Genomic DNA, 24,850 nt, shown 5'->3' with positions numbered 1-24,850 from the left:
GAGCGTGTGCTCACATTTGCTGAAATACCATCACATATTTCAGTTGCTTTCGAATGTTTCTTATTAGATATCGGGTCACATAGATTTGACAATGATGCTTTGAAGTGGCTGTTTCAATTGAAGGTAAACATCCGAGAAAATGAGCATCGATACATAGCATATGTTTGTATGCGCGAACACGCGACAGTTACTTCGATTCATTATTTGCTATCTACTTTATCTTCGACATATAGCGCAATGAGTGGATTTTGTTACATTTGCTGAGTGTGTGTTTTTTTTATATCGCCAAACCCAAATCTCATTCTGTTCTCTCTTGACTTTAGAGATCGTTACAGCGAGTTAGCTTTAAAGTCGATTTTCTTTGTGTCCCGGTGTGGCCGGGTTGTAATATTGTCGTTAATAACAAAATCAGCGGTCTAAGCATTTAAACAGAAACATTGAACGATTGAGCAACAAACTATCGGATTTATACATTTTTGATGTTATTAAAGAAATATTAAAAATAGATACTAAACACGAAATATACTGAAAGAGAGATAGAGCGGCAGCTGTGCAGGAGGAAACATTAGTATTTATTGTATGTATTGGTGTGTAGGTATATGCGTATAACGAACGTTACTTTGTCGTCATACACATTTTAAACAAGCGTCAAAACCGCTGCACTTAACAAAATGAACGAAAGATAGAAAATTGCACGACACATCATCAAGATTACTATTTTTTTCTTCTGAAGCGTACTTGCATATACTTAATTTTGCTTAGTCGACGACACCGAGAGATATGAAGACAAGGCTCACGAAATGTTATGTTTGGAAACGTATTATATCATCGTATCTACAACAACAATAATGATGATGACGACGAAGGCGATGATGATGATGATGGCGTCGTTGAGTGTATGAGCAAATGAAAAGCAAATCACCGTCAAATTGAGTAAATCCATATAAAAGGATCTTTAAGCTCATTCTTTGTGTGAAAAACATATGGATGATGAACCCGCATTTTGTCCACTGAATCGTAGAACATTTGTATGTGTGCTAGAAATGACTATTCCAACTATCAGCAACGTTTTATCATTCGCTCGATGTAATTCGGCAGATTTGTTTAGTGTGCAATTTGCGAAAATACATTGTTTTAAAATTCGAGTAAAACGAAAAAAAAAGTAACAAACCTCTATTCTCACTAAAAGAACGAGTGAAAAACACACTGATACTTAGCATTTGCCTCGCTTCACGTTGTATGTAAATTTTGTGATGGTAAAATATCACGACGGCAGCTCTATTAAGATCAATTTGATATGATAAGATTGAAAATTTATACACGCGCAAAACAATTATTTCGACTGTTACGTCGAGCACGACGAGCCAACAAAAACCGAATGGCAAGTCACAGACAACACTCACACACATTTTTCGACAATATGAAAATATTAACGTATTTATCTCGATTTCTGTATCTGTCTGTGCTAATATGAGCCAGCTAACAACTCTCGAGTGTCGTTGATACGCTTGTTGTATTTTATATATATTTTTCGGTTCGACGTGGTTTCGTGTACTTTTAATAATAAATGACTTTTTTGCGCACACTCTTTTACGTATAAAATCACGTACAATATTTTGACATGCAACGAAAAAGATTCGTCAAATGCCTGGTCGCGCACAAAGCACAGAAGATGGTCGGCAGAAATAAACAAAAACACTTACAGACTATTCGATTTGATCATTTATTTTTATTATTCGTTGAGGTGCTGGTGGACTCAATCCCAAGTCATTTTGAATGGTTTATCGTTTATCTTTCCTTAATTTCGTAATTTTAATTCGCTCGTTATTCATTTGCTATGAAAAAAAAAAAATGATCATTGAAGAGAATATAAAGTAAATAAAGTATAAAGATAATCGGCAACGATGACGGCGACGGGGGTAATATTGTATGGACAATTCGAAGATGTGTATTGGAATTGTGAGCTCGTAAAAGCAACTGAAGTAACCTCTTACATTAGCGAAAAAGAAAGTTTTCGGGGCGCAGAGACCAACAGCTCTATAATTCATCATTGCATTGGATGGCAATCGCGCACTCTCTCGGCGCACGCCGATCACATCATATTCTTCAATTAGCTTCAATAATAATTTTCGTGTTTATCTGTATGTTTGGCAACGTAATTTGCAAAATGTCATTGTGATTTATTTGATTTAATTTCTATTTTTCCATGCCGGAGAGACGGCGAGGAATATTCATTGATTGCACAATTATGTTATTGGGTTGGTTTTCTTGCCATTTTGCTTTGATTCTTCTTCAATTTTACGTGTTTTTTTTTTGTTGCTGTAATTTTCTGGTTTCTTTTGTGGTTGCCACAGTAATTTTTCCTCGAAAGATTGCGGCTCATCGCAAATTATTATTACAGATAAATAAACTACAATTTCCTGATAGTGTTGCCCGTAATGTTGCTCACAATTTCGATGTCGTGCGAACGATGGAAGATTTTCTTCGTTTTGTGCGCGCACATACAAACACTACACGATTAGACTAGATTGAAGGTAGGCGTATGAATTTGTTTTGTTCGCATTTGGAAAAATCGTGCACTCATAATCTATATTTTCTTCGCAACTTATATGTCGAAATCATCCGAGAGAGGAAAAAAATCACCAGCAATTCAATTTTCATATTTCATGTGTTCTTTGTTTTAACGTGATCTCTCTCTCTCTCCCGCTCTGGCTCTTGCTCTCGTTCGCCCTTTTTCAACGGTCGAATTGTCAAAGACAAAAAACGAAAATGAGAAAATTTTTGCGATTACATCTTCTAATTATAATAATGAAAACAAAATAAACAAACTTTGACGATGTAACATTTAACATCATTACATCAATGAATCGGAAATTAAAAATGACTACAAAAAAAACGATGACAAAGTCGACAACGTTAAATTCGATTAAAATGGCTCTGGGAATATTTTTCAGCTGTGATATTTATGGATAGCCGCTGTTAGTGAGCAAAAAAAGAAACTATCGGCGCACACCAACACCCATGATGGCATAATATTCGATTCATCAATTTCCATTGAATTGAAAATAACGACACAAAATGAAAACTGTTTTTGTTTTGTGAAAAATCGTCTTCCATAATTTTATTTAATTTCTGTGTGAGCACGACTAAACTTTGTTTTTTTCCCATAAAATTTGGTTATTTTTGTGCCGGAAATCTAATACAATTACGGCAGCGAAACACTTTGTGAAATGTACTCATCAAACAAAGATTGTCTTTTGAATGGGCGCGTGTGTGCACAACAACAAATTAGCCATGGTTTGAGACATCAACAACGATGACGAAAAGCGGCTCAATGAATGGATTTTAATGTGATGGCAATCAATAATGATTGGATAATATTTTGCAAGTTTGTTTTTCATTTGTACTTTGAGGTGCCGATTTTTCTTCTCTCTCTCTTGCCATTTTATCATGTTGATAATGAAACAAGCTTCTTTGATTGAGTATGTTTATATTGCAAATATGTTGTGGGGTTGTAAATAAAAATTTAATGAAATTTTTAATATGATTTTCTGAGCGCTTCCACTCAAAATGGAAGAGTTGATATGGAAAAGTGCTCCAATTAATTTCATATGAATATTGATATACAAAATATTGTCGCAATTCGTTCAACGCAAACCTCATTGTTAACGGCAATTTGTTTTCATATTCCGGGAATGAAAAAAAAATCCCATTAGCAATTGTATACTACATGTTGCTCTATTTTATTATTATTAATTCTTCTGCTGCTGTTCGCTCACCAACCGATGAATATAATTTTAATTGGAAATCAAATTAGCCGATTGAAAATCATTTCTATCCGTAGTAAATAAAGTTAAATGTTTTGGTTTTTCTGGCCATATAGTTTTATATAAATATCGAGTTGTGCACAATTCTATGTATTTATAAATGATAAATCCGATCATAGCTTATATCGGCTCATAAATAAATGCATATATCTATATAGTTTATACATTTGGAATCTCTTAATTGCGTATCACTATTTATGGTCATAGTGAAAATGTCAAAAATTATTTAAAATAAAATCTAACATTTTCAAAGCAAGATAAATTGATACTATCGCCATTTGTGATCACAAAATCTCGATCTATCTGAGGGTTCATTTTATATGTGACGCGGAGCAGAGATAGAGACACAGAGAAAATTGGGAATTACACAAATGTTGATAAAATAGCTGTGAGCGTTCGTGCGACATTTAAGCGAGTGCAAAATTCATCAGAAATGGATTTTTCAGAATTGTGTCATTGCACACACATTTATTGCCGTTATGTGTGCACGTTGTTTGTTGATAAAATATTGCGCGTACACCTCACACATACGTTGCATCGTTCGTTCGTTCGTTCGTTTGCATCCGATTCCATTTCACATCGACCGAAACGGTTTTTTTTTAAATAATAATTCAGCTGTTTGACTCTATCTGCACTTTATTTTTGTATTAATTTTATTATCCACATGATAAATTAAATGGCAAATATGGGCGCGAGATCGCGTACGGAGCATGAGCATCACATTCACACGACGCAATATATATGCTGTGACGCATACATCATATTACACTGTATGCAAGTGCATTGCTGTTTTCATGGTAGACTCATTCGCATTTTGTGCTGTCAATATGTTTGCATTCAATGCATCAACATCTGAAATCGTGTCTTCCACACACGCTCTCACCACACACGTCTAAAATATTATTGAGTGCGCTCTGATAAAATATGTCGGTTTCATGTACAATTTTGCAAGAATCTCTCTATGTTTGCGTATAAATACATATCACAAATCTAATTTGAAATCTCGATGATCGCTTGCACAAAATATTACGTATTGCATTATATCGATGTGCGTAATTTTCAATGAGTAATTTGCGCTTTAGATAAAAAAGAAACAACAACATCAATTTGCACCAAAACCGACACAAACGCATTGATAATTCATTTTTCGTGATCGTATTTAGCTATATAAATACATACACAGCATTTCATGTGAAAGATGCCGTCGTCTAAGCGGCTGTACTTTGTATAGGTTGGATGTATGTGGAGCAATTGCAAATTGAATTTATGACGAGAAGAAAAAAAATGAAGTTATTACGCGATATCTTTGGGGTTTGGTTTGATTTTGGCGATGAAAATCTTGATTCAGTGCAACAACACAAATGCCACATTAATTTTCCCGGCCGTTGATAGATATGGCGCGACAAAAAGCAAAGCCATTTATTTTATCTTCGAAATCTTCTCGATGTATAAATTTCAAATCAAAGTCTTTTAATAGAATTTGGTGCATTATGGTATATCGATGTATGTGTGTACACTGTTTTTTTGTTCCCGTGCGATAAATTGAGGTTGACGGCATTTTTTCGATGGAAACACGCTTGACCTATTTTATAAAATCAATTGCATTACATTTTGGCAGATGTTGTTTGGCAATAATATCATGAAGCCAACCAAACCAACAACAAGAACATTTTGTGTTCGCATCTTATTCAAATTTGGAGCCCATTATGTTGTTAACGAATGATATTTCTTTTTGATATGATTACTCAGCTATAAGTCATTTTAAATTCGAGAGATTAATTGCTCTAAATTTATAGAGTTCATAATGATCGACAAAAATACGTTTAAGCGTGTGTCCACAAAACGATCTCTTTCATTTTTTCTTTCTCTCTTTCATTTTGATTTCCAACTGGACATGGATAGATTTGAATTTATTTTCGGCACTACATCATTTCGTTGTGGTTGTGATTTGACTGAAAATCCATAAAGTCGCATCCAAAGTGATTTTCAATGGTATTTTTGGCACTTTTATACTTAATTTCATTACATATTTGAAACGATGAATTTTCAAATAATGTGTTCTCCTCGAAATGAATAAAGTCGTTAAGTCCGATATTATATTTCGAAGAAAATTACAAACGTTATAAGAGCTCGTTCGTGTTTTATATGACTGTCGGGCGAATATTTCATATCAAATATTTAATGGATGGAAAAATTTACAAGCACGTTTATACGAAGTTTGTGTATGTGTGTGTGTATGTGACTTGGCAATTATTATTGTACCAACCATTTGACCTCACAAAATAAAGCGTGTCTTTACTCTACGGTTTTCGATTATCTCTCATTTTCTATATCTGAATTGATATCGGTACGTGCATTTAATTTGTGGGCCATTTTTTTTTCTTCTCTTTCTCATTTATTAAATATCTCTATATACCGAGCGCATGTGATGAATGTGTGTGATGCATGATTTAATCACTGGGCTCTGTTGGCGTGGGTGCTCGACACTGGCTCTATATAAAAATTTATATTTATTAGATCACTTGAACATTTAAAACGAGACTTAACAGTTTTTTCATCTCTTTTTTTGGTACATATGTGAATCATTTTCTATCTAGTTAACGGGTAAAGATAATGAGAGGATGCAAACGGAATCGTTTGATTGGATGCACACTTGAGAGTCTCTCGTTATGATTGTGCGCCATTTTGATGATTTCATAAAAGAAAAACCATCAAGAAAGTACAAGTGAAAATTGAACGATGTGAATTATTTTTAAAAATAAGCGCGTACATGCATGTGTATCGTATATAAAACTGCGCAAAGGGACGAAAATATGCGCAATTCCTATTTCTTGAATGTGCTTGATTTTGATATTAAAAGATAGCAAAATACTGAAAATTTATTTCTCAAATGCAGACACATTTTTAGAGAGCACAGTCGGTCCGTAATGTAACAAACATTACGAAAGAAAAAAACAACAAAATTTCTAACGTCGAGTGTCGGTAGTAAGATTTGCGACACAGAGTGTACAAAAGTGGCATTGGTGACAACAGCATCAAGTATATATTTGAATAGAGTAGCTCAGCTATAGAAAATGATATAAAAATAGATTAGATAAAAGCGAAAAAATAATGTGCACATGACTTCGATAGATCGGATTTGCTTATAAAAACAATTATGAATGCTTTCGATGTGGCTCGATGTATGTTTTGCTCTTTCATTCGGAAAGTCGTCGCACATGCGATGTGATTATTACTGTTGCCGTTAAATCGCCTTCATCTGTCTCGCACATGTCACTAATTCTTATGAAGAAAATCGAAAAAAAAAACACAAATATCGTGCACACATACTCACTTAAATAGCATTAAAATCCCATTTTATCACGGACACACTCGGGACACACAATTAACACGATGATAAAAAGGATGAAAAAAAGTAAATAAAATAAAACATTAAATCACATTCCGCATAAAGATTCATCATTTTGAAACAAGCACAAATCGCATTATGGTAACGTGATAAATTTTTATCTACTTTTGTGATTTCATCTCTCGCATTTGCTGTTTGTAATTGCAGTCAGGAATAACATTTATCACACATCACCATATGCTAAGAATGGAACGCTTGTCTCATTTGCCGTTTTCTGCTGTCATCCGAATCAAGAAAAGTAATATATAAAAATGGTAATCATTCAAATCAAATGTCGATTTTGTGTGTGTGCACGCTTCGACTGTCTGTTGTTGTTTACATGCAAAAACCAATCTCTGAATCATTCAAGAAAGACAAAAAAACACAAATTCACCACAAAATTCTATATATCTGTTCACTTCAACTCGAAAATACTAGTTATTTATCACTTTAGGTGGCATGTCGGACTTTCGCTGCTTGTGATAATGCGTAACAAATGAGCTATTATTAGTTATTGATACCGGCTGTTAACCGATATATTTGCATATCTATCCAAAAGTCCATTCACACCCGGTTTTTCATTGGACTCGGTATCATCAATCAATTTAGTAATATGTTCAACACAAACAAAACGCACAAAATATGAAACTAACACAAACGCAAAAAAAAAAACAATTGATTGCTGTCATTGTCAAATCGCCAAATACTCGTTTCGAATGATTTCCATATTATATGTGTTATTATCGTTCAACATCAAACGCTATCATTTATCGAAATATACCATCATTTATCAACAAAATTAACCTAATCAAAAGTAATTCGCATCACTTTTCGCGCAAAAAATACAATAAAAAGAAGAAGTCAGGCGCAGCACGAGTCCCATTCATCGCATACAAAATACCTTATTTTTTTCTCTGTCTTTTTCTATAAAGTCATATATATTTTTTGGACAGCCAAAAAATATAATCATGAAAATTCGATTAACAACATAGAACAAAACAGAGCATAGTAATAACAACACAAATCAACGAAAACAAAACAAAACAGTTTCAAAACAAATTGATGTATGTGGTCATTTAATATGCAAAACGAACGAATATGCAAAGTGTCAGCAATTATAAAAAAACATAGTAATTTTACTTTTTTTATTTTTGTTGTTCTTTTTAATGTTTTTTTCCCTCTTCTTCTTCCTCATCATCCTCATAAAATTCACAACATCAAAATTATAACGGCCATTTTAATCGCTATTATGCATGCATAATTCATTTCATTTTCAACCAGAGGATCCACATGGTACAAATTGGTATTTCGTTCTCATTTATCAATTCACATCAAAGCTGCCACTGTTGTTACTTCTTCATCGTCGTTTTCTATCTATCGCACGAAATTACACAATTCTGATGATGAAAGATGGCATTCGATAAAATGAACTGAAAATTATTTAAACAAGCTGTAAAAATGTCAATAACCAACTGGTTCAGTAGATGTCAAAGCAACAATCTGATGAAATGGAACAAAAAATAGAAGCAAACGACGACGACGAAAAACTCAACCACAAGTATTGACATAAAAAAACGAATGGAATGAAAACGAAGATGAAATGGAATTAATCTGAACATTTTATTACAACTCTATATAATTAATAGAAGCATTTTAGACGAAAACTAAAATTAAATAGACGATGCTGAAGAATGTACTGAAAACAAAAAAAGCACATTGAATAGAATGAAATGAAAAGGAAACGACAACGACGACCAAACAAACAAACCGAAAAAAAATAAGCGATAAATTTACATAAATTTGAGCATAATTCAAGTTTTATAGATTTTCGGTGATTTGCTTTGAATCTTTCTCACTCAATTTCGATTTATTTGATGTCGCATCTGCTTTATGACACTCATTTTTAATTCATGCCATTTTCAACACTAATAAGTGTGCGTTGCGAATGAACAAAAAAAAAAATGTACACCCAAAATAAGTCAAATGTAATCAACAATGCTTCGACAAGCACGTTGTTTTTGTTCACAAACGTTCAAAGAGCTATTGGGCGACAAAACAAAAAGACAAGAAATACATAAAACAAAAGACACAAATTAATGTCTGATAGCCGCATACGATACGGCCGTACGTCAGAAAATTTTCCTCAAAATCCAAACACATCCAAATACTTCAACGCGTTGAAAAATTAAATGAGCTTGGCTCCGAAACGAACGTTTCCAATGTAAACCAGAAAGATGACACTCCAAATATCTTAGAGTATTAGTTAAATACATGTAAAATGGATGATAAAATAAACATAAATAAAATATAGGGAATGTGATGACTCTGTTACTGTCACTTGTGTGTTGACTTCGTGAACACTTTTACTTTGCGTTCCCATCGTTGCCACCGAAGAAGATGATGCTGCATTTTGAATAATATTCGATGGGTTTTTGTTTTTCATTCTATGTTCGGTTTGGTGAGTCTGTCTCGTTCGCTGTGTGTGACATTTTCTGTTTCATCAACATTGTCGACGAGGTCTGTTGTGCCTCGAAAACAACGAACATTTTTTTTTTAGCTTCTGTTGGCCTATGTGTCACATAACAAAAAGTGATTCTAAAATTAAAATTTACGAGCTCATGTCTTATTTATAGATAACGACAGATAAACTTGTACAGTACCATGCACAAGTACTGTCAATGTGTAACTTGTTCGCTCGCCGTCACAAAGATAGCAAATGTTCAAATTGGGTAGCATTGTCAAAAATTACCGACCAGCGAACAAAAATGCAAAATTTTGCTCGAATACAAGATCAAAAATACTGTTTTTATATCATAAATTACTAATTCACCGTTTGACGCATCACTGCAAACATAATAAATGAGATGGAATGGGCACCATATACCATTTTTGTTCTTCAAATTCGGTTATTCTCTCTTGAGACTGTCCCTTTGTTCGCTATGTTTTGGCAAAGGTAGCACAGTAATTTTCTTGTCAAAAATCACATTATGGAATATTGCGTATTTGTCTTTTGTCAGCGAGTGTCGATCTTATTTTTACACATTCAAGCCGAAGCTGTCTCTCTTTTGAATTTAACTCGTTTCCACCGTAGATGAAAGCTCGGCAATCAATGTGGAGAGATTATTCCACATTTCGACCGTGCGCAATTTATTTAGTGTATTTAAATTGTCAAAATATAGAGATTAACAAATGGTTTATAATTGCGTTATTGTTTGGAAGTCCACGGTGAATAGTGAAAATGAGAGCCGAAACGTTCAACAAATGAAAAGCATAAATCATATGATTGAGATAAGAAATGTCAATTTTTAGAGTTTCTTTTTATTTCGTTCATCTGCGCCAAAGAGTTTTCATTGTTGTTAACCAAAAGCCACAGATTAACAATAATAACAAAAAAAAACTAAGGCCAGGAAATGATTTCACATCATTTGGGCAAGCGGCCGACTTGTGTAAACTCGAAAAAAATATGATAAATTAATTCTTTTTTTCGATTTTGCGTTTCTCGACAACACAACTGTGAACGGTGAGCACTTAAATTTTTAAAATGTACAATCATTAAGTGGTCGTCAGAAGATAGAGGGAAAGCAAGCAGAGAAACATGAAAATGAAATGGCAGCCAAATTGCTGTTGTTGATATATCTTGATTCGTAGATCCGGTGGAGAATGAGTAGACCCATACAATTATTCATGCTTCATGTGTTTTTTATAGAAAAATTAGGTTAACACTTTGATAGAGTTTTTTTCGGTTGATTATTTGCACAGTTTGTATGGAACTGCATGAGACAATCAATACATCTTACTTTTTTCAAAACAGATTTTTTCGATATAAAATTTTCTATAAGAAAAAGGACCATAAATAAATAAATTATTGTAAAAAAATGGCGTGAACTGTAAATTTAAAATATTTTCGGCTCATTAATTTATTTATTATTTTTGTGTGTCGATCCAAATGTGAATGTTCCAATGAATGTATGTATGTGTGTTTTCTCTGTGTTTGGTGGATTTGAATCATCGGATGAATTCTTTATTTGCTAAACACACAACAAATACACTCTCCTGACATGAAACCCAAAAATTCGGCTTCAGCACATCAAAAACCTGTAGACAATGTTTTTTCCGGTGCTTTCCGAGTCCAGTCTTACATAAAATGAGAGCCTCTATTTGGGATCAAATACAATGAAACTCTGTGCAATTTTCGGATCAACTTTTTAGTGACACTTCTTCGTGGCAAACATATCACACAATGGCAAGACAAGTGATAAAAGAAGATTCAATTGGACAGTAAGAATAAGAATTTTGTCTCTGAATGTGTCAGCAAAAATGAGCGTTTCGTTATACATTTCCCCATCGTATGTTCTTACATAATGAAACACGAATTACGTAAACTGGCCACTGCTAAAAACGATTAGCTTTTAGTGGATACACATTTCGACTATTAAAGCGTATTTAATTCATTTTCGGTGTGGTCATGCGTTAACTACCACACTCGTACAATTTTTGTCGTAAAGATTTTTGCAAGATACACATAAAATGTTCCTTAACATTCGCTCATAAAGCCAAATGCTTGTGATCCAAACAGAAGAGCAAAAAAAAAAACGATTCTTTGTCGACGACAACATTCCTCTTTAGGTATTTTTTTATCACCGATTTTTATCTATTCTCATTGAGACGAGTGGAAGAGAGAGAACGCGCGTGTACAAGTACGTTGCACTCGATGTGTCTGCTGTTCGAACGGTTAAACAACGATTCATCATAAATAATATAGCAACTTCGTGATTTGATTTAACACTTAGTTCCAAAAGTTGTTTGGCCAAGAGAATACTCTCTCAATGGGATTAATATCAATCGAAAAGTTTGCCCAAATGTGGTGGCAGTGGTTCACGCATACCATACGTAAAGTGGTCCTCTCTAATACTCTCTTTTCCCTCTCTGAATATGGAATTTGTTGGGCAAGTTTTTATCGACACCGATAACAAGATTTGTTCACCAAAATCGTGCGGTTCCGATCAAATTTCGACATTCATTCGACATTTATTCTAAGCAGCTTTGGTGCGTCGGTGTGATGACGGCCACATCATGGCCAATAGATAATATAGTTGAAGGAATGGTAAAGACCAACGTCAAAAGTATACGATAATCAAATTATTAGAAACTATGATTTCGCCGTTTAATCTAACCTTGAAGCAATGTATACACCTCAAATGAAGCAATTTAACCACACTCTACCTCATGAAGGAAGATTAAACATTTCGCAGACTTTAATGATACTGTCGGCCAATAAAAAGAACGCATTCAATGTACTTGCAATTAATTTTTGATTGCGTTCGAAAGTGTGTGTGTGTGTGTGTGTGTGTGTGTGTGTGTTGTTATTATTATTATTATTGTTGTTGTTGTTCGCGCACACATTTCAAACACTTAGGTTATGTGTTTTTTTCGCTTCGCCTTCGCCATTCATGATGCAAACAATAACATAAAAATAATGAACGCCATTGGTATATTCGGTATACATTGGTTGAAGCAAAGAATCGACAAAAAAATAAACAAAACATACAAATTAAAAAGTACGTTTTTTTCTTCTCTTTATCTAGATATATATACCCACGTAATCGCTGAGTTGTTGAATTTTATTTTGATTCGTATTTTTTTATATTTGTTCCAATATGTGTGGTTTTTTTGTGTTCATTCTTGTTCGCCTCCTTTTTCCATCAATATCACACAATCAATGGCCTAGGTATATCAATTCAGTGCAGATAGATTAACCAAGAAACCGCGATGTGTAAAGTTCACATTGGCCTAAACACGATTTGTGTGATTTTTTTGAAATTAATAATAATATATAATATTGTGTTATCGTACGTGAATTAATAAAATCCACAGAGTCATGGCATTTTGTAACACCTTTACAATGCTTAATCGAAAACGAAATAATAACAAAAACACGAGAGAACCAATCAGCAAACACCACACAGCATACACAAAAAATGGCATTATTCTCTTATATTTTTTTTACAATTGCGACGTTTGAATTTCATGCTATGACGAATGGAAAAATATGCATGATGCTGCTTACTTGCAGCTTATATATGCTGATGTTGTGTGTTGTTCGCGTGGTGATATTGCATTTGTAACAAATGGCATCGTCGAATACATCGATTGAAAGAGCAAGAGAGAGCGATAAATTGGTAGATTGGACGAATCACGAATCAAGACTAACATTTCAAATTCGACGCCTGAATAAGATTGAATGTATACGTATGTTTTTTTATATTTCTTTTCGAATCGATTCACTGCGGCTCGCTTTCTTGATTTAGTTTCATTGTCGGTCAGCAATTTAACGAAACGATGCGTGTTGTGATATTCGACTTTTGAATGTTACTTACCAATTTATCGGAATGATCGAAAACGAGGTGCCGATTTATAAGAGCTTTGATATAGTCAAACACATCGACAGATAAATTAAACGCTTAATCGAAAATGTGTATAACTCACATTGAATTCAAATGGCTTTTGTTAATTCACTTCTCAATTGGAAATTTTTAATTAAATTTTATGTTTTGTAATATGTAGTTTTTTTTTTTATTTCAATGCCAAATGACAACCACACGTGTTACTACCGCACGCTTATTAATGCTTGTGTGGCGGCGATATGCTGCCGCAAAATTCGAGGCTGCGCGAAAATTGTTGAATTTATGCATTTGGAGAAATACAATTGTCACACTTTTCTGTCGATGCAAAAGATCGATATCGCACATATCTCATTCACCTTTTATGTTGTTTTACGTAAAGCACCAACAAATGGGTTGCTTTTTAAATCAATATTTGAAACGATTACTATAGCATATATGCATAACTCATAATGTTTCAATCGGTGGACAACAGAAACGCTAAATTTATCAAAAAAAAAAAATACAATGCGAAATCATCGAATTCATACGGTTCTTTAGAATTGCAGACAACGCTTTCAATACAAAAATTGATTAAATGCAATAAAATGAGAAGCGAAAAAAATCAAATGCAATAAACTTCACATTTATGAGGGAAAAAGGACCATAAATAAGTTGATTAAAAAAATATTGAATATGACCAAACAAAAGTACTGCAAAAAAATGAACACATGAATGGCGTGAATTTTAAATTTAAACTATTTTCGGGCTATTAATTCAATTTAGAAATTTTTGGTGAACACACAAAAAATAGACACTTTTAGTCATTAATTATGTACAATTCATTCCCATGATGTAATTTATGTTTGAATGTGCTTTTTTTTGCATCATTCAATAAACGCACGAAATTTGAACGGTGATAGCAAAAATGAAATGTTCAATCGTTAATAACCATACAAATCAAATTATATCTTACGATTTTCAATGCCTATTCAGTATCCGTTGCAGTCATCATCTGTAATTTAGTTTGACGCATAACAACCGCTTCGATATATCTTCAATTCAAAAGTGCCCAAATTCTCATTATCATCTATCCATATAAAGAAAATAAAAATCGCAAAAAATTGTCCAAATCAATTTTATTTGATTCGCATGCCAGATTGCGAGTCCATCAACTCTATAATGCTCTATGCAACAAAAGAAAAACAGTTTGTCATGATTTTAGGAAATAACGAAAAACGATTTTGAATTCACCGAACCATTTTTTTTCTTTTCTGTTGCTCTGTGCCAATTTCGATTTTTTTCCATGACAATATGTCGAGAATTAATGTGTGAATTGCGTAAATTCGCTGGTAATGCCTATTGTTTTCGGTGCGAAATCTGATGAAGCCCAAATTGTATTGGTCGAAATTAAAGGGGGGACACATAAATGATGTAGCTACTGTTGTTGTTGAGATCATGACAAAAATTTTCGAAAATTCATCATTGGTCGTGGAATATTCACTGTATGCACTGAACCAAAACCTCAATTTTGAATTAAGTTCAAAAATTTCCGTGATTTTCATTCTCTCCGGTTAATGTTAATTAGCGATATGGTGCTCGATGGCACCGAATTTATCGATGAATCTTTTGTTATTTGCATTTGTTTTTGCTACATCATGTGAAACTTTCCATTCAAACGGGCTGTGATGTGCGTCGTACTATAATTAAATTACACACCACGCACACACGACTGCCGATCAATCTTCTGGCCGAATTTTCTCCAAAATTCAAAAGAAGTAGACGATAATAACCGTTTTAACAAATGAGGTTAAGAGACGCATCTTTTGTGTTAAGTGATGGATGCGAAAAAAACGACGCAAATCAACAGGTCACAGTCATAGGGAACGAAACAATCAAAAGATTTCAATTTACTGATTGTTTATTGTGCAACATGTTAAAACTACTTAATGACTTCCAAATGATTGTTTTTATTCTTAAGAAAATGACAATTTTGTAGGCTAAAGAAACAATTGTACTCATTGGTGTGTGTTCTTTTCTTTCATTACAGGTGTCACCAAACGATGGATTACCGGCGATCGTATGTAATATGTGCCGAACACAATTGGATACATGCCAACAATTTCGTGATAAAGCACAACGTTCACAGCAAAAATTGCAGAATTTTATAAAATTCGCCAACAAATTGACGGGTGATCCACAGGTAAGACAAAGAACTACATTACATTTTCCCCCTCAAACATTAAAAAAACTGATTTCAACGTAGCATAGCATGTATGATAAATTCCATCGGGCAAACAGAAACGAACCAGAATCGGAAGAAGGTGTATGTAATGGCATTTCGTATGTTATCATGCATATATGTGTAAAACATACCACCTTGCCTATGTTATTAAAGTTTAATTCAAGAAATAAGAGAGAATGAACACATGAGGGCAATGAAGAGAAGAAGAAAAAAAAATTACGGTAATTGAGTAACAAAAAAGAACAGGCTGTTGTGCGACATACACACATCTGTTGCTCATTTGGTTATTCGGTGTTTTGGGAGCAATTCAATGGAAAAAAAAGGAAATGTGTACACCGTACAGCGTACACATAAGCCCTCTGTTCATCAACTGTTTCGTCGAAACGTATCATACATTCATTCACACACACAAATATTCAGGCATACACTTCGACATTCTGCTCTCACCTTGCTGCGATACCACTCATTCGATGTACAAAAGCAACACATAAACAAAATGAAGAAGAAGAAAAAATCACTAGTCGAAATGGTCTATCTATTTTCAACATCGGCTTTTTCGACAGATAACACAATAAACGTTAAAAAAAGACAATAGAATCAACCGAACACACTGTATTACTAAGTAAAAAAAATGAGTTAAAGAAACGAAAAAAAGAGCAACGATTTCACCCGAAGCGTTAAAGCATACGAAAACTAAAATCATCTCAAGCGTATAATTCCGCTGAAGAAGCAAGCGTTTGAAGTAAGAAAAAAAAAACAACAACATAAAACAATAAAACGAATTAAAAAACATTATCACTGTATATGACCAAAGCGTCACAGTCCACAATTCGCCAAGTTGAATTGGGTGAATCAAGCCGAGTGAAGAAAAGACTGAAATATTTCGTTTTTGTTTCGGAATGTAAAGAAAAATCCACATTACATATATACACAGTACACACATGTTCTTCGATGACACATTGTACTTTGTGCAGCGGCCTAACAGCAATGAACTGTAATAATAATAATAAAAAGTAGTCATTTCCTGACGATAGTGCGAACCGTTGAGATACACACTTTTTTAATGGAAACGCGCTACCACTTTTTTTTTGGTAATTTCTCCTCAATTTTCTTTTTTCTATTACTTTCGTCATTTCGTTCTACGATGTGCGTTCATTGTCTTAAATGATATGGCCTCAAATCGACTTGATTCTTTCGATTGTAATTTTTCAGCGTATTTTCTCGTTAGACCTCTTTTGTTATCGTCGCCATAGCTTTTTTACTCAGTGATCGTTTGATACATCAATTGTTAACGCATATTAAACAAAATAAATCATTATTTTGAAGATAAAAATTGCTTTTCAGAATCTTGAAATGACTGTTTCTTTCGAATCGACGCTCTTTGATAAAATGTGATGACCTTATCGAGTTTTTGAAGAAAAAATAAGCACACATACAAAATCCGAATTAAATTACAACAAAACGATTAAAATGATCTCACGAAACCTTTAGCCCATCGTATTCGAAATGGATTTGGATATGGGTCCGTTGAAAGTGGTAAACACACAACATGCAATGACATTTGATGAGGAATCGTGAGTAGGTAATTGAGAGAGAAAGAGAGCAGCGTGTCATCCGTTTGGATGACAATGACAACGATAACAACTCAGGTCGCTCTTGCGAACATCGAAAGACGCGATCCAACACACACACACACACACACCACAATGCACGACGAACTCAAACACAATTGAAAATCATCCAAGTAGATAATGATATGTGAATCGTAAATGCTCGAAAAGAATTATTATTATTTTAGTTTCGTTGGTTCGTTGTTGTTGTCGTTGTTATTTTAAAATGCGCGTTTGATTATGTACCTCTCTTTCTCTTCTCTCGGCCAGTATTCCAATTCGTTGTGGTGTTTTGTGTGTGTGTGCGCGCGCTTTTTTTCGCTTTTCATAATTTGAATTTGTGTGTTTGTCGTGACACACCTTTTGATTAAATGCGAGTGATTGTTGTGCTATGGAGAGCTGTATAGGCGCGCGCGCATGATCGATTCCAACGCACATTATCGTCATATAATCGTGATCTTGAAGTACATTTCGTAAAACACTCTCTGCTCGTTTTTTTTCGCTCCGTATGCGTCGAACCATTTCATTCAATATATATTCAATTAAATTTACATCATCAGCTCTATAACAGCTCTGTTATATACCATTAATTCGGTTTTCTTTGCCAGCTTCAGTGCTGTGGTACACATAAATTTATCGCAATACTCTTTCATTTTTCTCGATTGTAATCAGCACACATAGCGTCTTTTCTCCGAAATATTAGTGATTCATATTTTAAACCTTTTAAATTAAAAGCCGCTCTGTATAACCCCGCACGGTGCTGCATGTCAGTTTCGATTTGCATAAATATTTTCTGATTGTATGCTAATATTTCTAATGAAATCAAAGAAATATCGCAGAGATAAAAAAATATATGGCAAATTGTACCTACGTATATATAAATGGTGCGGTATTTTTGTTTCGGTTATACCATTGTAAAAACACTTTTGTTTCTATCCATATTCAAAATACGTATATTTGGTGTGCGTTGTAAGCGTTATTCGTGTGTTTGATGTTTCGAATAGATCATTTAAATTCCCATCTAGACGTCGTGTGTATGTCATATACAATATTTTTGTTGATATCACCGTGCACACTGCACACAATAGTAACATCAACAAAATAAAAATTTTAATTGAATCATTTACAACATCGTGTTATTTTCCGTCATTCTTTCCATTCTTATAACATCTATTTCTTCGTGTCGTCGTATTTTAATTGAACCTCTTCGAAACCAAATGTACGAATGCATTCAATGGAAAGACGAAAAAAAAACGAAAAGGTTGTTTTGATTGTTATGTATTATTATTAGAATATCGTAGGAAATTCGAAACATAAAAAAGAAACATTCTTTTTGAAATGCATAAACACAGTAAAATGTCAAATAGAAGCGAACATTTAAGCATAAGCAACAAGCCGACATGGATTTAAATTGTTGCAATAAGGCAAATTGATGTAATATGACGCCTCCGTTGTTGATTTTTGCTATTTTTGCCAAATTAAATTTGCTATTAATATGTGTGTGCTTAATTTTTTTTCGATTCACCATTCGAAGTGTCTGTTTTCAAAAGAATTTAGTTATCAATTTGACCGGTTTGCGAACATCATTAATGAAACGAGTTAAAAATAGATCAAACAAACATGTAGGCATTTCGAAAAACAAATCTTAAGTCATTCTCTGGGCTGTGTGTGTGTTGTTTTTTATCATATAATAATTTAAAATGGGCCTGATCGTGTTCGTACTCTGTTGCCGGACTGATAAACGTCTCAGCCACTTCGAAGAATTTAATTTTGAATACTCATGCTCGCTGTATAATCATGCACGATCTTGATCGTGTGCTTTCGAATGAATATAAAAACCACAAACCAGGCAAAATCAAAATAATGTACGATATTCCAGAAGATAGTCGAAAATGTTAATCAGCGTTGTGTAACTACGCGTCTAACCCACATAAACTTCAAAGAAGAAGAAAAAATAAATTCATCCAATCAAGTAGACAAACAAGCACATCTCTCTTTCGATAAAAAGCAGACATAAGATCGTGTGGCTATTTTTTTTTGGCAGCCACACTCTTATCAGGCATATCGATCACACACAATGATTGAACCTACGGGGAAACAAAAATGAACGCACACACAATCAGAAGTAAGAAAAAAAATGTTGATAGCGTGCGCACATTCTTCATTTTTTTGGTGTCATTTGTCTGTTCATATATTCCATCTCTGTCCGAATCACTTTAATGATTTCATTCTAAAGGTTTTTCGAAGAAATGAGATCATATGCTTGAATGAAATGAAAAGAAAAAAAAAATTTTGAAAGAGAAGAACGAAGCAATCACATAAATCGAAGTACAAAAGAGCCACGATGACGGCTTAACAATGTTAATGACGAATATGAAGAAGACGAATTATTAATGAGCATGCCATGATGATATGACACTCTCTGTTCAACAGAAGAGAGAAAAAATATCCAACAAGATGATAGCCGAATAACGATTATTATTTGACAGAGAAGGCGCTGTCGGGCCTTAAAAAAAATCATAAATTCATAAAAAATAACGCAACATTTATGCGCAAGATTCATGCAAATGGGAAATTCATAATCCATACGTCTTTGTACTCAGTTGAAGCACCCGCAATCAGACAACGTGTTTACCAAAGCACTTAAATTATTGATACAATATTTATTTTATCATGCGGTTAAGATTTCGAGAATATAACATTTCACACATGTGCTAAATGTGTTTTAAAAAAAGACAAACAAAAGTTTTATCACACACCGTTTTTGCATTTTTTGTTCGCATTTTTAACATGTTTAAGCAAGCGTTTGCGTGTGTATATGACTTCTGCCAGTGCTTTTATGGTTATCTATGGATGTTTTTCTTTTGTTTTGCAGTGATAATTAGAATAGCCATCGAAAGAGGCATCGAATTCTCGGCACTATCGTTATTAAAGTAGTTGCGGCTCATCACACTTTATTCTTCACACTCTTCGACTTATCTCTCTCTCTCTCTTTTCACTATTCTGACTCAGAATCCGGCTTATAAAATGAACAAATGAAATACAGAAATATTCACACATTCATCTTACTTCGTTTGATGATTGTGTGAGTGTGTGTTGTTTTTTTCTGCATTGTTACTTTCCGTTTGATGCTTATAGAAGTTTTGTTGGTTGATTCTTTTCCGAATGTTTTGTTGATTGATTACATTTTCTTCTTCTTATTTTTCTTCTTATCCCGTATATCTTGTTCATTCCGGTGTGCGTTCGTTATTGTCTGTGATGTCTTTTTGTGAAGTTAAGTGAGCTGAATACATAAAGATGAATGTTAAAACACCAGTCACAACAACAATGTTAAATGTTGAAATACACCAACCAGAAGAAGAATAACAATAATAAACGTAATGTAATGATAATAATCATTTTCGTCGAAGAGACAAACAAATATAATCTTCTTTATTTCTTCTCTCTTTCTCCGGTCGATGTGCACGTCTTTGGTCGCTGCATTGTGACTGTTCGTGTAATCAATGCATTGCTTTGATTTTTGTTAAGCGAAAATGTTCTGCGTTCTCTTCTTACATATCTATATTATTCCAAGTGTAATGATTGTGTGCGCGTATACCTCTTAAAAAAATGCTTATCCATAAAAAAAATAAAAATTAAAAGAGAAATAAAACAACAAAAACGATCAACGCGTAGGCTTTTGCTATCAGAGTGCGCGTTCAATTGCTGTTAAGCATATATAGCCGGCACTATTCTCTCTCTTACCCCCTCTCCCTCTCTCCATCTGCTTATGTAGTCTGTGTCGCGGTCGGCCGTTTTTATTCGTTTTGTATTCTAGTACTGTGGCTCGTTGTTGCTTGAAACTCTCTTTGCATTTTATTCAAATTGGATGAATTTTGTTTTGTGTATTTATTATTCTTCTTCCTCCGAGAGTTTATATTATTTTCAATGGTTTGTCGATCTCATCTGGCACTGTTGGTGCTTGCTTTTTTTTCGGTTTCATTGTTTTCGCTTCTTTTCTCCTCTCAGCTTTATGAGTGTGCCGTATCGCACAACTAAATGAAATTAACTACAAAGCCGCCAAGGCGATTCAGTTTGCTCTGTTTGATGTTCAATGATCATCATATCATCATTTTGTGTGTATGTGTGTATACATGCTGATTGCAGGAATCTGTCTAAGTACACACACGGGAAGAGAGAAAGACAGGCCAATCAAATGGGCCACACAAAATACCAATCGCGCTTTAGATCAAAATCAACAAACCAAAAATGAAAAAGTAACAATCACGAAACGCAAAATAAATATCAAACCATTTTTTTCCTTCGTCTTCTTTCAAAAGAGCAAGATCTTGAATCTTCAAAAGAGCATTTCAAAGAGCAAGCAAATAACATTCAGCATACCATATAAATCAGTTGTATGTATTCACATCAATAATTGAAATCAATCATCCGAAAACCCAGATTTAAAGTAAAATACGATTTTGTTTATGGATTCTCATTCTATGTATAGACTTCCATATTCTATTCAAAATTATATTTGAAAAAAAAAAACTGATATACAAAAAAATTGTTTCGCCACAAATACATAACTGGAAAACGACAGAAAACTGTCTATTTCTGACAATGTCGAAAGGTTTCCGTATAATTTGATTGAACGCCTCCGCAATGGCATAAATACATATTCTTGTCAATGATTAACCAATAGACGAATGATACCAAATGAAAAGGTTGACGTTCTTTTTTTTCGTTTGTTTGTGATTTCACAATAAATCCTCGACAAATTTAAATGAATGCATAGATATTGGAATAATAATCATAACCTTGATCTTGCTCAAATTAGTGTTTCCATCATTTTTGGTTGTTGGTTGATTAAAGACCATCATCACATGGACACAATATAAATATAATAATTAATTCAAGCTTGAATCAAATGTGTGCATAGCACATTGATTATTATTTCGCTTTCTCAGCTGTTTAAAGTACAAATTTATTGAATATGAACACACATTGAAGACAGAAAAGAACGGCAAACATTCACGAAAAGGGAAAGAGTTAGAGCTGCAATAGAGAAAAAAAAATGAAGACAAAATGTATACAAAAAATATGCAAATCTACAACATTTATGTATGATAAAAGTGTTTCGGTATACACGCAAACGCAATGTTAGGTAATCACGTTTTTTGTCACTCATAATAACTTTTTTTTTGTTTCTTTTCTTCATCGTGCTCGGTTTGTTGTCTCTTGTTGTCGCCATTTACTTATTTATTTATTTTTTATTATAATAAAAGTACATGCTTGTAGTGGTGCTCGTACAAAAGTTTGTTGATCCGGCCTTTTCATCGCTTTTTTTGCAAATCTTTTAAACACACATACACGCAGACAATTTTGAGTGATTCATTCGAACAGTTTGGTTTGCTGATAAAAAAAGACAAAAAGAAAGATAGAGAGAAGCGTATAAAAAGCAAGCGCTTACTTTTAGCCTCACCAGCTAAAATAGCGATACTATAAGTATTTAAAAAAGAATAGCCCCAGATACAAAGAAATCCACACGGAATAATTCTTGATGTGTTGAATTGTAACTTGATTTTGTGTTCCATAACGAAAACTCGCAGCCATTGACATCACCGAAAATAACCATCCCGAAACGAAACGAAATAAAAACAAAAATTGCCAACGCTTAATTTTTCAATTGCCATTGTTGTTTCTCGTTCGTGTTACACTTGGGAATATTATACTATGCTATATACAACCAAATTCAATTATATTCATTGATTCTGTATCCTTCCTTCTCCTATGAGTGAAACTTTTTTTTGTATTTAAAATAATTGTTTTTCTATGTGTTTTTTGTACGCAGGATGTGCTCAAGCAAACGTCATCAAGTTTGGATGAAATGTTACATGTATCATGCCGTGAAGCATCTGAGCATACCGCCGCTGCCGCCCTTACCGAACTTCGTAACAATAACAATCATCATTTGAAGAATAAATCAATTGCCAGCCCAAATGCAATAGTTACCTCAATACTCAGCAAAAATCATATAGATCATTTGGAAGCGAATTCAGTATCTGTGATTCCAATCGATGCGGCCAATAAACATAACAACGGAACTAATATTCAACACAGCGGTGCCGGCGGAGTACCAAATGCACAACAATCGAATCGAATTTCGGTGAAAAAATCACTTGGTCAAATAAATGCGGCAGTTACCCTAAATCAAATGAATCACATGCACGCAACAATGCCACCCGAAGCGGCTACTGCACTTGAAATGCATCGTTTAACACAATTACAACAACATCTTGAAACGGCTGCCGTTTTAATGGATATCAGTAAAAAGGTGATCATTTCACCGCCCAGCTCCAATCCACAGTCACCCGGTTTGGGTGTTGATGGCCAACAAAATGTTAAAATGACCATTAAACGTTCGAGTGGCGATGAAATCGATTCATCGTCCGCAGTGAAACGCATGAAAACTAATGCCAAAGGTAATAACGTAACAACTACCGTTTACCACACAAATTCAAATGCACGACCGAGTGCCAGTGTCAAAACAGAGCCAGTATACAATGCAACCGATGATTCGGAAGGAAATCGCTATGACAGTGATAACGATAGCAATGACAGCGATCCGGGACGACTTGAAATGGACATCAGCTCATCACATGATAACGATGATACAAACAACGACGCAGTTGGCCGATGCTCATCGTCACCGGTTAAATTGATTTATAAGCATAACAGAAGCTTCAATAATAATACACCGTCCGGTCGAGACACACCAGAAAGCAACAAATCAGACGATCATCGCACAGATCCAGCTACAACACAACTATGGCAAGCTTTAGCTAGATCAACCGGTAAGATATTTAATGGTTAAATTTGTAGAGATACAGTCATTTAACTAATTTAATGAGACATTTTAAAATATTGCTTGAATTCATCTATATTTCAGGCAATGGAGCTGGAAATGAAGCAACACAGCTTTTGCGACAAATGATTACTTGCCGATCACTTGGTCTGCCAATTCCATCTGCTTTGAATATATCCCGCAACATCAACGATCAACCAATCTCATTAGTTAAGGTAAGTTCACTGAACAAAATTTTATATAACATTTAAAATCAACATCAAGTGCGAATTAAAAAAAAAAATTGTCCATATTTATTTTTCCAGCATGAGGGATCAAAATCATCATCGTCAGGCCGTCGAAAACAGTCGTGCCCGAGCAAAGCTTCAACAGACAAATCAAATGACAACGATGTACTTGCAAACATTAAAAAACCGATGAACGAATCAAAAATGGATCTATCAAATGCCAAAGTTTGGGCCAACAACGTTGAGACAAAAGTAAGTACAATTAAGAGTTTATAGGCTTTTTTCTCAAAACAATGGCTATTCTAAATCAGAAAATTAATATGGAT

General features: G+C 34.0%; 1 protein-coding gene across 5 annotated transcripts in view; it reads left to right on the top strand.

Moving 5' to 3' along the window:
• The window catches only part of LOC116340709 (putative uncharacterized protein DDB_G0286901), an 84,098-nt gene that overhangs the window by 56,520 nt on the left and 2,728 nt on the right, over positions 1-24,850 (top strand). For all 5 annotated transcript variants that reach the window (XM_031767340.1, XM_031767336.1, XM_031767338.1 and 2 more), the window contains exons 3-6: positions 15,646-15,798; positions 23,284-24,286; positions 24,382-24,512; positions 24,603-24,776. In XM_031767340.1, coding sequence (XP_031623200.1) covers positions 15,646-15,798; positions 23,284-24,286; positions 24,382-24,512; positions 24,603-24,776 — 1,461 coding nt within the window. The remainder of the gene's footprint in view (positions 1-15,645; positions 15,799-23,283; positions 24,287-24,381; positions 24,513-24,602; positions 24,777-24,850) is intronic.

This window comes from Contarinia nasturtii, unplaced genomic scaffold (genome assembly GCF_009176525.2).
Source record: "Contarinia nasturtii isolate CC-2019 unplaced genomic scaffold, AAFC_CNas_1.1 Cnas_scaffold_695, whole genome shotgun sequence".
In the NCBI taxonomy this organism is placed as follows: domain Eukaryota; kingdom Metazoa; phylum Arthropoda; class Insecta; order Diptera; family Cecidomyiidae; genus Contarinia; species Contarinia nasturtii.
This window is presented reverse-complemented; position numbering and strand designations above follow the sequence as displayed.